Source organism: Cavia porcellus, unplaced genomic scaffold (assembly GCF_034190915.1).
Source record: "Cavia porcellus strain 051 isolate PalLab524CR breed Dunkin Hartley unplaced genomic scaffold, mCavPor4.1 scaffold_6, whole genome shotgun sequence".
NCBI classification, from domain to species: domain Eukaryota; kingdom Metazoa; phylum Chordata; class Mammalia; order Rodentia; family Caviidae; genus Cavia; species Cavia porcellus.
The window spans coordinates 52,376,221-52,393,470 of record NW_026947489.1 but is presented as its reverse complement, the minus strand read 5'-3'; the positions used below and the strand labels follow the sequence as shown (position 1 = coordinate 52,393,470).

Sequence of the window (17,250 nt, the reverse complement as noted above, 5' to 3'; positions counted from 1 at the left end):
AGCACCCAGTAATTTGTTTTTTCCAAAGAGCACCTGCTGTGGTTCCCACAAATGGCAGGAAGCAATGGCTTTGAAGCAGGGGCGTTTCAGGACGGACACTTGCGGCTACAGGCAGATTAAAGAGAAAGTCGGCCGCGCTGTTGCGGGAAAGTAGGGGTTTATACACTCCGCAGCCGGTGCAGAGGAAATCCTCTTCACTAGTGGTTCCGCTGGGCCCGGGTGGAGAGCGGACGGCGCCACCCTCCCGGCGACAGCGCATTCCGGAAGTGGGCGGAGCCTCGGGGCCCTAAATCCGCGTGCGCGGGCCGCGCGCCTAGGCTGCTCAGAAGAGCGTGGAGCAGTCGAGCGTTCTCTCTGGCCCGCCGCTCGGGTTCCATCTGCCTGAGTAAGAGCAGCTGCGGCTGGGGGTGCGGCGCGGGAGCGGGAGAGGCGGGAGGGGCGCGCTCTCGCCGCGCTAGTGCCCGGATGGAGACAGCGCGCGGGCGGCTGGCGGGGCAGCCCTGGTGCGCGCGCTCGCGGGGCACCGCGGCTCTCAGGCGGGGCTGTGCGGCCGGTGGGGAGTGGGCATCTGGTGTTGGTTAGGTTTCATAGAGTCTAAGTTTGCGCTATCTCGTTTTTTAATGCAGAGGCGCCTTATCCGCCATGGAGCATGAGTTTACCCCGCTGGAGCCCCTGCTTCCCGCTGGTACTGTATTTGTGCCCCGCTGTGCAGCGTCATCAGGCGCCTGCCCCAGGGAGCCCGAGGCCGTGGGGCCAGGCTTCAGGCATGGACGGTCGCAGGTGCCCTCTGTCCGGTTTCTGATCTGTTTGCCCATAGATAGCATCCTGCTCAGTCCCTCCCGCATCATTTTCCATATATTCACAATGGACATCAGTAGGAACCCTGGCCCCGTAGGGGCCCTGGGAGGCAGAACCCTCGGGGAGGAAGGGGTGGAGGGCCGAGTGTGTGTGTTCCACCTGGAGCCAACTAATTAGACAGGCCAGGAGTTCTAGCTGGTTACCGCCTTCACTACGCATCCCCAGGACAGCAGAAATTAAAGGTTCAAAGGAAAATCAGTGCACCTGTCCTTGATGCCGTTATAGCTTACCCTTAAAAGATATGTAAGTGGTTATAGTCAATCACTTAAATGTGTAACACCCACAGATTTTTAAAATCAAGTTACTCTCTTTTACTAGGACAGAGAAGATGCGTTTTATTAGTGGCAGTTATTCTTAGGTGTACTGATTTCTGGGTGATAATTCTGTAAGGTTAGATGTATTTTTTTTAGTAGTTTTTATATATTTCCATGGTTTAGAACTTATAATTCATCAGTTTCATAGAAAGGATCGTTTTTTTCTGTTTACAAGTGTTTCTTGTAAACAGGGATTCATGGGTCTTGTTTGAGCTTGTTCAGTGGTTTTACATCTTGCAAATAGTGATGTAGGTAATATAAGACTCCCAAGGGTAGGTATTCTCTCTGCTGCATTCTTTATATGTGTGGTTGTGTGTGTCTTAGGAATGCGAAGCATTCTGACATACTTATTTAGATGATTTCCTCCATGTGTACTCAGAGTGACCTTAGGTAAATGAGGGTGGTTAGATACCACTTGACTGTTTAATCTGAAGGACCAGTCCTAGACATGTGGTCTGTTCCTATTGGAAATCTCATTAGGTAGTACATAACTAAGGATATATGGTATTTCACACATGATAACTGTGATAGAAAAAATTCAATACATTTTTTTCCTTGGCTAGGAGATCAGGTGTCAGTGTTTTAAACAGTGCTTAAACGTTAATGAAATCTCAACATTTTGTGCACTGAATCTCATAATTACCAGGCAGCCAATAGAAGTGGGATCTACAGCATTTCCAAAGTTGAGCATTTGTCTCAGGTTAATTGTTGACTCTCAGATTTATTCCTGACACCTGAGAGCTCTATTGTCTGAAGTTGCTGATGTTTTCTGGATTAAAAGTATATCGTAATGATGAGTGTCCTATAATAAAGACTGTACTGAGGAATTGATCTGTGGATTTAAATCCTAGGCTTGCTCTGTAGTATTTGACTTTTTGTTTCAGTTTCTTTATCTGTAAAATAGAACTGTGTGACAGAGTTACTATAAGTATAAATGAGTTTATATATGTAAGGCCCTTTACTTCAGTAGATATGAACTGTTATATTAAGCAGTAAATCCAAAGGGGAAAGCAAAAAGGCAGTTGATCTGAGTGCCCAGTTGGAAAAGGTTTGGAGTGATTTACAAGGAAAGACAACTTACTTGCTTTTATCAGAAGCTTGTAGGAGGAGGCGTTGACCCCTTAAGTCACATTTCTTTTTTCATATTTTTGCTTTTCTTAGTATATATTTGCAGTACACAATGACTACATTCATTGCAAGGAGTTGGTACCTGTGCACAACAGGTCTCAGTGCTTTTTATGGCCCCATTTCTGCTCCCTCCTTAGCAAGGCCTTAGGGAACAGAAATCCTGGGTCTGGTGCAGCTCCACAGACAGAGAGTCCAGTGCTCCCTGAAGTCACTGTGAATTTCTTCCTGTTGTCTCTGTTGGTAGAAATTTGTTTCATTTCTAATGCTGACCGTAAAGCAAGGGCCCCAGGCATGTTAATACTGACTATAGATTATGTCTTAAGATATGTAAAAATGGAACAGTTGCTATGACGGAGTAATGTATCCTGGCCCTTTATAGTAATTCAGTAAATATTTGAGGTTAAGTTTTCAGCAAAGGAATTTTTGTCATCAAGCAGACATTTGAAACTTATCTGGAAGAGAAATCTTTATAATTTCTGTGAATTTAATTTGTTGGCATGATTTATTTCTGCTACCTGCTTGGACTTGGTATATTGGGCAGTCCAGTAATAAAGCTGGTTCTCCACAGATTTAAGAAGTTGCTAAGTGTATTGTGATACCAAATTCTTATTTTATGGGTTGATCACCATCTCAGAAAAAGATAAGTATTTAAAGCTTCTTCGTTGTTTTTTAACTAAAAAATTGTTTACCAGTTTTTAAACACTTGTCTAAGCTGAGTGTGACTATCCTGTAGAGTGCAAAAAGAACCATTAGTACATGTTTCAAACAGTGGGTTTATATCATTGTTTTGTAAATGATTAACTGGGCAATGTATTAAAATATGTAAGTATTTTTTAAATTTGCATGTCATGTGTGCCTTTTTTTCCCCAAACAAAATAGAAGTCTTTCTAAAGTTAAAAAGCCGATTTAATGTATTAGAGATTTATCCTAAAAAATTTATGTGACGGTTGGGGCTGTACCTCAATGGTACAATGTGTGTCTGGCAAATATGAGGCCTGGCTTTAATTCCTAGCAAAAAGAAAAATTAAAACAAAACGAAACAACAGTAACAACAAAACAAAGCCACCAGCAAAAAAGAGAAGTAAAAAGCATTAGTGTTGTTCTAAATTATGTGTGTGTGTATAAATAATTAAAAATTAAAATATCCAACTTCTAATTGGATTAAAAGTTGCAACTTTTCTGCAGCTTCTTCACTGAGTACTTGTGGGCTACAAGCAGAGTCACCTCAGGCTTTGTGTTGTGTTTTAATGGGCAACATAAATACTTTATTAATTTTTTTTTATTTTGAAGGGAATAAAACCAAACAGCAGAATAAAATCAATCAAAACAAAGCAATGAACATGGTACAGAACTTCAGGATAAAAAGAAACCAATAATGGGTACCACAATGCGTCTTGTTATCTTCAGAATAACTGCTCATAACATCAGGCTTAATAAAATCAAACAAAATAGAACCAAATAAAACCAATCAAAACAAAACAATGAAAGCAATACAGGATTTCAGAATAAGATAACAGTAAAACCACAGTGGCTACCATAATGCCTCTTGTCATCTTCAAAGTAGCTGCCTATACCATCACACATAGTAAAAAAATAAAAATAAAAAAAAAAATAAAATCAATCAAAACAAAGCAGTACAGGGCTTCAAAACAAGAAAATCAGTAATGGTTACCATAATGTATTTTGTTATCTTTGAAATAACTGTCCATGAGATCAAATACAATAAAATTAGACAAACCAAAACAAAACCAAACAGAACAATGAAACAGGGTTTCAAAATATAATATTAACAATGGCCACTGCTTTCCTTTTTTAGACATCTCTCCCCTTTCACTTTCACAATATCTATTTTGCATTTTGGATCCCACTAACTCCTTGAGTTTTTGTAGTAGGAAGACAATAGTAGGAATGGTATGACTGAACCATTTCATCTATGAGCATGATCTCAAGTTATATCCATTTACCTACAAGAGCCTCGAGGTTATCTTTATAGCTGAGTAGCTTTCCATTGTATAAAAACGCCATGTATTTCTTCCATTCTGCAGTTAATGGGCAAGCGACCCAAACTTTTTTCTGGTTCCCTATCACATTGAGCATTGTTCTCTCTCCTTTGATTTTCACTTTATGAATTTTCTTTCAAATTAAATGTATTTCTTGTACAAAGCATATTGATGGAACCTGTCTCCTGATCCACTCTACCTGTGTTTCTTTTTATTGTTGAATTAAGGCCATTTACATAAATGGTTATGGCCAACATGTACTGGCTCATCTCTGCCATGCTCTTTTCCTGCTGTTGGCTCCCTGTATTGAACTGTCTGCTCCAATTGGTGAGTCCCTGGAACCATCGTCATTTTTATCTCTTTCTAGGATACCCTTCAATATTCTTTGTAGGAGTAATTTGGTGATCGTGAAATTCCTTTAGTTGTTCTTTGTCCTAGAGGTATCTTGTTTCTCTATTAATTTTGAAAGAAAGATTTGCAGGCTACATTGATCTGAGTTGCAAGTTGTTTTCTTTCAGGATTTACAATATTTCACTCCAGCCTCTTCTTGACTTGATGGTTTGTGTTGAGAAGTCTTGTGATTTTGATGAGTTTTCCTTTGTAGGTGATCTGTTTCTTTTCTCTAACAACTTTTAATATTTAATATAACTTTTAATATTCTGTTCTTGTGTTGAATTTCTGGGATGATTATATGGGTGTAGATTTATTTTTATTATGACTAGAAGAAGTTCTGTATGCTTCATTTATTTAAATGTCACATCCTTTTCCCATGCTTAGAAAGTTTTCTGCGATTCTGTAAGTAGATTTCTGATGTCATTTGTGTTGACCCCTGGTTTTTCACTCACGCCTATTCTTAAGTTGTGTTTCTTTGTGTTGTCTTGCAGCCATTAAATTGTTGCTTACTGGTTCCTTATTATTTTTAAGAGCTCTTTCCTTTCATGATTGCAAGCTGCAAACCTGTCTTCAAGCTTTAAAAGTCTATCTTCAGTTTCTTTTAAGTAGTTTTACCAGCTGTTAAGACTGTTTTTATTTATCTGGATATATCTTATCTGTTTCATGTATTCTAAATCTTTCTTACATTGTTCATTCCCTCGTTTTCCTGTGCTCCTCTATTTTTTTATTTAAGTTTTCTTTAGAGATGCTTAGCAATTCTTTTATTATGTTTTCCATTTCTTCTTTTACCTAATATAGTGTTTCTTTTCTAATTTATTTTCTAGCCTCATGAAATTGTTTCTTCATTTGCCATTACTTCAGAAACTTCAGGTGTGCAACTCCTGGCCTCTTTTTACATCTCTTGGACTTGCTCTGCTTGGGTTAGAGGCCAGAGACTGTCTTTTGCTTCTTCATCTTGACATATTCCTAGGTTCTTCTGAACAAGTCGGGATTGGGGTTCCAGACACTTCCTGCATTGGCTACAATTTCTCTGAAGCAAGACTATTTGGTTCTCCTGGCCAGTGCTGGTTATGAATATCTGATATTGGCCATTAGGTGCACAGGTACAGGGCTGGCTGCTGCGTTTCCCAGCCTGAACTGGGTCCTGGAAGACTGATGGAGTGCACCTGGGGTGGGGCTGGCCACTGCCTCTTGACCTGAGTTGGGTACTGGCCAGGAGCCTCCATGATGGCTGCTGAAATACGTGCAGGATTGGGGCTGGGCGCACTACCTCTGAACTTGAGTTGTTACCTGCAAGGAGACCCCACAATAGCTGCTGAAGTGGCAACTCGAGGCTTTCCCTTTTTTTTTTCTTGGTGGTACCAGGGACTGAACTCACAAACTTGCGCTTGCCAGGCAGGCGCTTATGCCACTGAGCTAAATTCCCGGCCCTCAAGGCTTTCTTAACAGACATTTATTTTATTTCTAAGCTTTTACTGTTACATTCAATAACACATCTTTGATCATAGTATTTTTATATCTTTATATGAATATATCAAAAGAATAAAGTTCTGAAAATGAAGTTGCTGAGTGAGGAGATGCATTTGTGTTTCTAGTATCACCTAACTGGTACACATGCTTGGTACTGGTTGTACAAAACATGAACTACACCATGTCTTTCACCCAGGAGTACATGGTATCATTGAACAGTCAGGAATAAAACAAGGTGGATTCTAGTTAGATGCTGAATTATGGAATATAGAGGCCACAATGGAACTGTCATGTTTTGAGGGAAACTGCAGCAGGCTAGAGATGGCAAAGAAATTGTGGGTTGAGCAAGTGTCAAGCAGAGTTTCAGAAGAGCACTGGGTTTAATTTTAGAGAGGCACAGGGCAATCAGAAGGGCGTTACAGATGAGAGGTCGACCTTGACCTTGATGGAGCTCAGGGTGGCTTCAGAGCATGACAGCCTTCCAGTGCCGGCAGTGTGTTGAGAGGGTATCCTTAGGCTGAAGAATACTGATGAAGATTGGAGAGTGATTGAGCAGTGGGGTAAAGTTAGAATGTGGAGAATAGGAAAATTCATCACAGGGAAAAAGTTTTTGAAAATGTATTTTCCCTCCCCCTTTGGAATAGTCTATAAACAGACTTTACCCTAAAAGTCAATTAGCTGGGTTTGGTAGTACATGCCTATAATCCCAGCACTCAGGAGGCTGAGGCAGAAGGATTGCCATTAGTTTGAGGCCAGCTACATAGTTCAAGGTCAATGTGAACCACATATTGGGACCCTGTCTGGTGAAAAAAAAGTCTATTAAGTTGTGTCATCCATGTCATGGTTCTGCCTTACTTAACCTAATATACCAGTAGTCAGTGCTTTGCGTAATAACATCTCATGTAAAAAGATGTTCCTGTAAGGTTTTAAAGGAACTTAGAAGTTTTCATTGCCTAGTGTTTTATGGTATCTTTCCCAAGTTTAAATTTGTTTACACACACACATGCTTACTACTGTTAAAGTTGCCTATGACATGCTGTCCAAGATTGCCACCTAGGAGTAATAGGTGGTATTACCCAGCTGTTTTTCTCATTGCTTTTTAAATTTACTTAAAGGTTTGTTTGTTTGTTTGTTTGTTTTTTAATACAAAATATTTAATCTGAGGACATGCTATGGCCATTTTAAACTTTGTGAATACAAATGTCTTCGATATATTCTTATAAACATGTAGTTTTTACCTTATTTAGTGTCTGTGGTCATAATTACAGAGTTTTATAGTTAGAACTGTTTGAAACCTTTGACAAATGAAGAGCTAAATATTTAGGTGTCAAAGGTAGAGTCACATCTTCAGGAACATAACTTTCATACATTCTTCACAAACTCTTTAAGGCACACAGCAGTTGTAAACTTTTTAATTTCTAGATCAATAAAAATCAAACTTCTTTTCCCAGCTTTAGTGACATATACTGTAAAAAATATTGTGCAATTTTGTGACATGTATATAAACACGCATTGTATTTGCTGCTTGTTGGTATTTCATTAGCAGTGAAATACCTGACAAGGGCTTCTTAAAAGATGGCTTACTGAGGTTTGTTTTGGAATTTCAAGGTCCAAGATAGGGCGACTCCATTGGTTTGGTTCCTTGAAGACAGGATGGCATCAGATGGCAGAGGTGGGGGTGGGGTCAAGTGGTCACATCTGGATGGAGAGGCAGAAAGAGCTCTGCATCCACCCTGCAATCCATCTGAGGTACCCCCGCGGTGACTCTGTACTTCGCAGTAGGCTCTGCTACAGATCTACAGTACCACACAGCGGGTCTACCCTGTGGGCCAAGCCTCTGGTCATAGTGGACTCTCATAGGACACTGACTGCATTCAAAGTGTAGCACAGATTGAAAGTTAGAAAATGTAAAGTAAAATGAAATAAAATTTCATAATGTTTCATCATATAAAAACTTCATTATAAATTTTATATTTATAGCCCATTGTTTTATAAATAGTTTTTAAGCTAAAATAGGAATATATTCATAACTCTTAATTATAAAGTTTCACAGTATTTTTACTCATCCATATTTAAATTTGTGTTCCAAAAATGATTTCCCCAGTTCCTTATTTCCAATGAAGCACACTTACATGTTTAATTCATTCTTTTAAATTCCAGCATAGTTGCTTCTCATGTCTGTAATTCCTCTTGACCTTATTGATATTTTAAATAAGGCCTTTGCAACATGCTTAAGTGGATCCTATGGAATAAAATATACTGTACTTTGATGTGTAATATTGCACATATATGATAACTTTTGAGTTTACAATTCTATTTTATTTTCTCCACATAATTTGATCATCATAAATTTTATGCTGGTAAGCCTTTTATTGATCATTCATTATGTTTTTCAAAAGAGTATATCATGTATTTAAATTTTTAAAAGAGTTCCATGACTGTGATCTTTTGGGAGTTCTGAATTGAATGTCTTATTGAGGTTTATTTTAAATTGTCATTTAGTTATTTTCAATGTATACTTGATCAAGTCAACACAATTATATTACACAGTTATTATATTGTAATAGCATAGTGAACCGTGTGCTGAGGCAGAGTTCTAATGCTTCATCAGGGTGTAGAAAGCCTTTGGAACTAGAAGACTGACAGAGGTTTAAGTTTTAGGTGTCCTCAGTAATTCTGGTAGCTTGACATGTCCCTTCGTTTCTTAGCATTTAGTAAAATATGAATATATCTAAATGTTAAGGACTTTGGCAACTATAAAATTTACAGTATAAAAAGCATCCAAAAATAGAGGCTTTGAGCTGGAAGACATGTAAGATCCAAACCATAATACCTTGAAAGAGCACACTTTACAGCAAGGTGTTCAGTACAACACAAGAAAATGTAATTTTGTATGAAATTTTGTATTGTCCAGTAGGCTCATTGAATTAAAAATTATTTTGTATTTTATTTAGCTCTATCTAAAATGTCATTTTGACATAATCAGTCTAAACATACTAATTATTAGGGTTTTTTGTATTAAATCTTCAAGTTCAGTGTGTAGTTGACATTTGCAACACATCTCAAGTTAGATGCAAACTTCTCATTAGACATAATTGATTTATATTTAGTTTGTGATATAATTTGTTAAATATTTTAAGAAATTTGTTAGCAAGGGGCCACTGATAGTCTCATAATTTCAGGATAAACTTTGAGATGAAAGAGTATTTCTTCTCTAAGAATGGCTCTGGAAAGGGCTATTGAAGATACAGCAGTGAACCACACCCAGATTTTTAGATTATGCATTTCTTCTAAGATCAACATGGACTTTGTCATTGAAATTGAAAATATATGCCTGCTTTGAAATTTAGGAAACTTGCACTTTTATTGCTGAATTTTAAAGAACTTTTATCTTTTTTTTCATCTCTGTCTAAAGCTTCTGCCTAAGGATTGTGATGTTTTTGTTATCAAGGGCTAAATTAAAGCAGATCATGTTGGAGTCTGAAGGATTGCTCTCATTTTAGTCTCTTAGCCAACTGGAAATCCATCTGAGGTAGCCTCAGGTCTCTTCAGTGTCCTGGGGAATTTGCTATTTTGACTTGAGTACATAAATTTTAATTGCTGGAGATTTTTCCTTTTGCCCTCCTTAAATGATAATTTGCTAAGACTTGCTGCTAGAACTGTCCTTTAGTTTGTGTGGTGTAGTTCAAGTTTTATCTCATTTTTGTGTTTGCCTTAGTTTTCATTGTATTTTTATTAGTTTCATTATATTTGATGAGAGCTTTTTGTTTCATCTTCATTGTTAATAGCCACATTGTTTCTTTTGCCTTAAGTAATATCTCATTAACTTTAAAGGCCATCTTTTCCACCTCAGCTAGAGAATCAATTTCCTGTGCTTTGCTGGCATTTAGCATCCGTGGCACCCTCTCCCCAATCTTTCCATATTAGTATTTTGATAAATATATGCCTTTAGAAATTAAAGTTTCTAAAGTGAGTTTAAATATATTAAATCTTTAAAATCTTATAAATTGGCAGAGCTAAGATGGTGGATAGATAATAGCTGGCTACAGAGGCTCCCTGAGATAGTGAACTTAGAACTCAATACAACATGGGGATCCCTGAACAGAGGGAGAGGAATTCTCTTGTCCCAAGAAGAAACTATAGGTGAGAAAATCGAATCAAACATATACTCCTGGCTGTCCGCGCCACCATGCAGCCCTGAGCGCCTGTGGGCCGCCAGTGAGACAGGCCATCCCTGTGCCACCACCTCCAGCTGCTGCCTCTGACTGTTGCCGGGCCCCACAGAGGCTGGGGAGTGAAATGACTGGCACCCACCGGCTGCCTCTGCCGCCTCCCTGGATCCGGGCCACGTCCAGGAGGGTGCGAAGAGGGCAGGTTGCAGCCCTGCATGCTTGGCCGGATCTGCTGGGACCCATTGCCACCTTTGTACTTGCTGCTCACGCGAGGACCTGAGCCTGCCGCATTGGCACTGAGCAGGCCCTGCCCCCAGAGCATTGGTGAGGTCCCCAAGCAGGTGAGTGTGTCTCCACTGCCAGGCCTGCACGACCTGAGCCCCACGGAGCTGCTGTTGCATCTGCCCCCTCCCCCATCTTCCTGGATCCAGGCCGCATGGAGGGTGTGAGGAGAAGGGTGTGTTGGGGCACCATGGGCATGGAACTGGACCTGCTGGGACGCATCCCCATGTTGCACGAGGACCTAAGCCTGTGGCACTGGCGCTGAGTAGGCCCCTGCCACTGGAGTGCCCCCGAGGTCCCTGGGTGGGTGAATGTGTCTTCCGCCACTGCTAAGCCTACATGATCAGAGCCCCACGGAGCCGCTGCCATGAATGGAGCCCAGAGAAACTGCTTCTGAAGGCACCTATTCAGACAATAATCAAAATAAGAACCAGAACTTTCCAGTTTCCTGCCATGATTGACCAGCTTCAGGGAATTGGGCCTGCTTGCCTGTGCCCTGAACTCTAGGCGGGGCAGCCTGGGATGAGTGTCCCTGCACGATCCCAAGCCCCTGGGAGGGAGTTTAAGATATCTCAGGTAACAGCAATTTGGGGAGCGCAGCAAAACCCCAGTTAGCATGCTTGGGAAAGACCCTAAGCAATACAGAGAAGGCCAGAGACCCCCAGACACACCTGTCTGAAAGAAACCAGAAACATGACAAGAGATAGGATTAAAAAAAAAAAAAAAAGCCTCCAGCTGCTAACCCTGGAAAAATAAGCCCAGGAGAGGTAAATGTAGAAGAGAACCAGTGCAGTAATCATGCAATATTGTTATCAGCAGACATAAAAAAAATACCTTTATGACCTCATAGACAAATTTAAAACTATTTCTGATCCAAGTGAGGCAAGATATAAATAGATTAATTAAAGAAATGATAAAGTCCTCTCAAGAGAACACAGGTGGAAGAACGGAGGAACTCAGAAAAGGAAGAGAAACCTTCCATGAAGAATATAAACAAAATCTAGAATATATGAAACAGATCCAAAGAGATTACCAGGAAACTAAAAACTCCATTGAAAGCTGGCAAAATGCCTTGACAGAAACTAAAGTTAGCCTTTTGAAACTTGAAGAGAGATTTATGGTGTGTGATCACAAAAGAAAAGATCTCTTGACAATAATAAGGAACCAGGAATAAACAATACCAAGGCTAGAAGATGACTTGAGGATTTATAACTTAAGAATAAAAAATGTGAGCAAAGAAGCAGGAGTAACTACAAATGAACTACAAAGAATATTCACAGATATAATTAAGGAAGACTTCCCAAGCATAGGAAAAACAAATGATATCCAGATAAAAGAGGCATACAGAACTCCAGCCACCTACAACCAAAACAGATCTACACCCAGAGATACAATAATCACATTTCCAGAAATCCACCACAAGAACAGAATATTAAAAGTAGCCTGAGAAAAGAAGCAGATTACCTACAATGGAAAAATTATCAAAATAATGACAGACTTATTAACACAAACTCTCAAATCGAGAAGAGCCTGGGGGGAAATAGTCCAATCCCTGAAAGAAAACAACCTGCAACCAAGACTGATGTACCCAGAAAAACTCTCAAAATTAATGGAGAAATAAGATATTTCCAAGACAAGGAGGAACTGTGGCAGTTCATGGCCACCAATCCAACCCTACAAAATATACTGAAGGACATTCTAGAGGGGGGGGGGATAGCAGGATTCCAGCAACAGTGACAGAGAGGCCTGAGTGAATGGGGCAGACAGAGGAATGAAAGAGTAAAGTGGACAAATAATGACAGAAGAATAAAATAGCAGAAATGAGGCAGAGACGGTAAGCTATAATCTTTAATATAGATAGCCCTGATACACTAACAAAAAAAAAGAAACACAGGCAGAGTAGACTAGGAGGCAGGATCCATTGAGATGCTCTGAATAGGAGATATACTCAACCTGAAAGAGGGTTAATAAACTGAGAGTCAAAGGTGAGAAAATAATGCTATATGTGACAGGAAACCAGAAAGAAATAGGGACAACTTGCCCAGCAGCCGCAAATAGACTGGAAAGCTATGACACTTTTGGGCAGTGTAGAACTACACAGCTGGAAGGAAGGAAAACCTTGTGACTTTAGTAAGTAAAGGAGTACAGCTCAAGATCAAGTTCAGGGGCAAAAAGGTTTAGCAGCACTCAGACAGATAACAGGTTGGCCCCCTAATCTAAAAACTAAGAGAGCTAGTGGGACCCAAAATATACAAAGCACCCTGAGAAAGGAAAAAGGGAGGAGCTGTCTAAAAAAGGAAGGCAGAGGACACTGTTAATAGTGTATCAGGATTTAAAAGTCACAGTAGTCTTATCACTCTGTTTAGTTTGATTATATTTTGTTCCGATCTGTCTACCCATATTAGATTTGAAGACACAGACAGCTAACCCAAAAATAGCAGGTTATACCATGGTAACGATCCTTAATTTCCTATTAACTTAAACTGAAACCCTGTATTACTTACATTGTCTTACTATGACTGGTCTTATTTGATGCTGGTTTGTTAGACAGCTGTTTAGCCTTGACTGATTTTATTCTAATATGGTATCCTTGATAGTATTAAGTCTGGGAGTGGAGACAACTACTCTGAAGATGACACGATGTAAAAGATACCCACTCTGGTTTTGATTATTAACTGCTTTCAAGTCCTACAATATCTTCAAAGTTGTGTTTATAATAAAATAGCTATGTAATGTTATGTTCAATTATTTTATGCCTGATGAGGTGGACAATTCTGTTGAAAATAACATGAGAAAAATAGTAACTACTGTAGATCACCTAATATTGTGGTCCTATATGTCTTTTTCATTTCATGTTTTTCTAGGGATTTATTTTGTTGTCATTTTGATCTGTTTTTCCCTATAATACAGAAAGGATAGATATACATGTAGAGAGTCAAACATGGGAAGAATTTCTAAACTATTTATGGGAACAGATTATATAATACACGATATAATGAACAGATGCTCTCAAGAAGAAGAGACACTAAGAAACCCAGTGCTAATTCTATGGCATTGTGATATGAAATCTAGTAATACTATCATTCACTGTTCAGAGTGGAATTAGTCTTGTCTCTAATGTTCAATTTCAGCATATGTAAAGATAAAGACAGCTACTATGAAGAGACTGAGAAACATTATGGTAGACATTATTGATTTCCCCAAAATCAGGTCTTGAAGACCTAAACAGCCTTCATCATCCTGTAATGATCTGATTAGTTCTATAGTATCCAGTATAAATTCAATGTGTGTGAAGATGGGGACAACTATTTGGAAGAAAAATAGAAACAATAAGATAGACAGTGAAGATCTCCAGTGGACTTGCTTTGAAATCTATGTTTCTTTAAATTGTTACCTTATAAACTATTTTGTTCTGTTTTGCTATGTTTAGTCTTACCCTCTTTAAGATAAAAAAACAAGTGTGTAGGCCTGATAACCATATTACTAAGCTCTTGTTGGATTGTTGAGCAGAACTGTTTGCAGTGTCATTGTTTGACTATCACTTTGTATGCTTTAATTTTGTATCTGGAGCAACTATTTCTAAGATGACGATATCTAACTTATCGGCTGGTGATTTCTTAGTGTTTATTTTTCTGAAATTCTGTATTTCTACCCTTTTTATCTGCTTTTTTTCTTTAAATAAAAAAATCTTATAAATTGATCCTTTATAGTATTATTGGAAAGAATATTTTTTGTTTAGATGAGACAGTTGAACATGTTAAGTGAACTTTAATATTCATGCTAAAATAATATTGATCACTAAAAAAAAAAAAAAAAAAAGAACAGGAAAAGGGGGGAACATCTGTAGCGTTTGATTAACACCAGATGTCTTTCTGAGGTTTTCTAGAAAATTGAGGTGTATTTGTACATTACCTTCCCATCAAATGGATTTTATTATCCTTCTTTTTGTTGATTACCAAGATAAAGAATTATTCTTTGTAGGTAGCAAACAGATGCTCACAAATGGATTTTATTGTGTGAGTTTCCTGTGTCTTTATCATACCATTCCTTTTGAAAGTGTTCATTTTTCACACTGGAAATTGTTTTGTTTTCATGACTCCCAGCAAATTAAGCTTTTGATTTACTCTTAGGTCATGTATAGGATTCTGGCTTCTGGGCTGAATTACTGCTGCAAGAGTTTCATTTTCCAACACAGGAAAACTGCTCTTGGGGTTTCTTCCTCGGCTGAGGACGCTGTGAGTGGAGAGGCCTGTGGATTAGTGGGCCTTGGAAGGGCTTGCGGGCCTCCTGTGTGTCTTTCTCAGTGTTCCTGGGAGGCAGCTTGCTGGTTGTTTTGTTTCACCATGTTCAGGTAGTTCAGTCTTTTAGAGAAAATATACACCTTTAGCAGGTAAATGATAATTAAAAATGTTTATTAAAAATAAGATGACATTTGCCTTTAGACCTCTTATTTTCCAATTTAGATAACTTTAGGAGACTTTTTACTTGCTTTCTGCTTATGTGTCCTCCAAATATTGAAAACTTTAACCAGATTTTTTGCACTTTCCAGATTAAGTTTGTAATTATTTGTTGAGTAATTATTTGCCTCGCAGCCATGTACCAGGAACTGTTCTAGGCATTGGAATACAGTTTTCCCTGGGTTTTAGACTTTCCAGATTCACTGTTCCAGTACAGGCACCAGGAATCTGCTCCTGGAAAATGATAGTGTGTCTCGGTATGCTGACTGGAACCTAGTTTTAATTATTTTAAATTGCAGAATATCCAGGATCGATACTCTGAAACAGTCTTGATTAAACATCATTGTTCATTGATGATGAACAGTCATTGTTCATTGTTCAGGATTGAAGAAAAACACAGTAACAGTAACAAAATCCAGGAAATGGAATTTTGCAGGGTTTTTTTCATTCATAAATTTTCTGGTGCTCTAAAACCTTGCTCCTATCTAGCCCTACCTCAGACTGCTTGAATAAAAATACACATTTTAACAAGACTCCCAGGTTAGTCTTATCGTCCTTAAAATCTGAGACGTACAGGCTTAGGAGGTGCACCGGGTTCTTCTTTTAAAATAATGAAAACAACACCCAAATAAATCGCACTACATTTAATAACAGTATTTTATCTTTATCGGGAACTTCTTTTCTGTGAGCGGTGCCCAGTGGTTTTCCTTGAGTTGTCCCGCTGTTTGTGGAAAGCACAGTGTGGTGTACATTTAGAACAGGTACCCGGTGGCAGAAGGCAGTGTTTATGGAGGCCTTTCTCTGTAGGGCAATGCCTCCTTTGCTGACACTTGGCGTGCTTCTCAGAATACAGTGCAAAGTACCTTGGTTCACAAATGCTTCTGTTCTTGAACAATTTGGTTGGCAAACAGAAACCTTCAGCAGAATTTTGGTTCTTTTGGAAAACTGCATCATGTGATAAGCAGGACTGCGGCCATCTTCCTCAGAATCCAGGAACAGATAGTTTGTAAACCAAGGTACCAGTGTGTGTGCGAGTGATCTTGGTTTTCAGTCAGTGGGACTGTAATAACGCTTTTCACATTTGGAGTTGGTTGTATGGAGTTTTAGTAAGGAAATGTAACATTTTCCTATGTAGTCATTCACCCAGGTATATGGCACTGTAAGAAACTCTAAAGTTTGAGTACTAAAGTCAAGAGCAACGCTTTTGAGAAAATGCTAACCAGAGAGGTATTCTATGTATTGCATCTGTAGGCATTTCAGTTTAAGAGTGCTCTTTCACAAAGGAGACATCTGTGAAAGTGTGCCTTCTTCCAGATGTGCTTCAAAGTAGTCACAATATCACAGACTTTGCGGTGGTTGGCATCATTTTATTGAGTGAACCCGTGGGGTTAATTTTGGGAAATGGCTAGTTGAAAGGTTCTGAAGCTGAAATCAGTGCAGCTCTCTCTGATTTGACTTTCTTTTTTCTGCAAAGAAATCAAGAGTTTGAAGTGTTACTATGTCAGAGAATAGATCAAAATCATTTAAAAGTAGATTCAAAAATTGCCATTTAGTGAAAAATACTTATTAATACTGTATTTGGGATCATTGTTTGATTTTTTTGGAATGTGTTTCAACTCCCTAACTTTTTTTTTTCATTGAGCCAATATTTAGAAGTCATTATGCATAGTATTGTTCTTGTAATTGAAACCTGCATGTGTATTATAAACTAATAGGACAAATGGATGGATAACCAGGAATTAGAGTAATTGTGAAGGAGGCATCATAAAGGAAACTCTGAGTTTCACAGAAGGGAGTTGGGAGCTTATTGAACGTTCCTAGAAAAAACTCTAAAAATTGGAAAATCTAAATTAATTACAGTGTTCTCAGTTTTACACTGGATGATATTTGTATATATTAGTCTATACTTGATTACATGCTAGGGTGTATTTTTCAGAATTCAGTTAAGAGAATTAAACATATTAGTACCTTGGGTTTCTGCACCATATTTCTAAGTGGCTTTCTAGAAAGGCTGAACCAAGTTGTCTGTCCAAGAGCAGAATATTAGAGTGTCCCTCTCAATGTGCCTCCAGTATGACAAGGGATGCCCTTTAGTTCTTGATGGAAATATTCACATATGATAGCTGTCTCTGCCTCCCAACTTCTATTTCATAGAACTTTTGCTTTTCTAAAGTTG

At 38.7% G+C, this 17,250-nt stretch overlaps 1 protein-coding gene across 8 annotated transcripts in view; it reads left to right on the top strand.

The window, feature by feature from the left end:
* Positions 1–256: 256 nt before the first annotated feature.
* The window catches only part of Tpk1 (thiamin pyrophosphokinase 1), a 344,321-nt gene continuing 327,327 nt past the window's right edge, over positions 257–17,250 (top strand). For all 8 annotated transcript variants that reach the window (XM_063250665.1, XM_013158945.3, XM_063250660.1 and 5 more), the window contains exons 1-2: positions 257–385; positions 627–685. In XM_063250665.1, the coding sequence (XP_063106735.1) occupies positions 643–685 (43 nt within the window). In that variant the 5' untranslated portion in view covers positions 257–385; positions 627–642. The remainder of the gene's footprint in view (positions 386–626; positions 686–17,250) is intronic.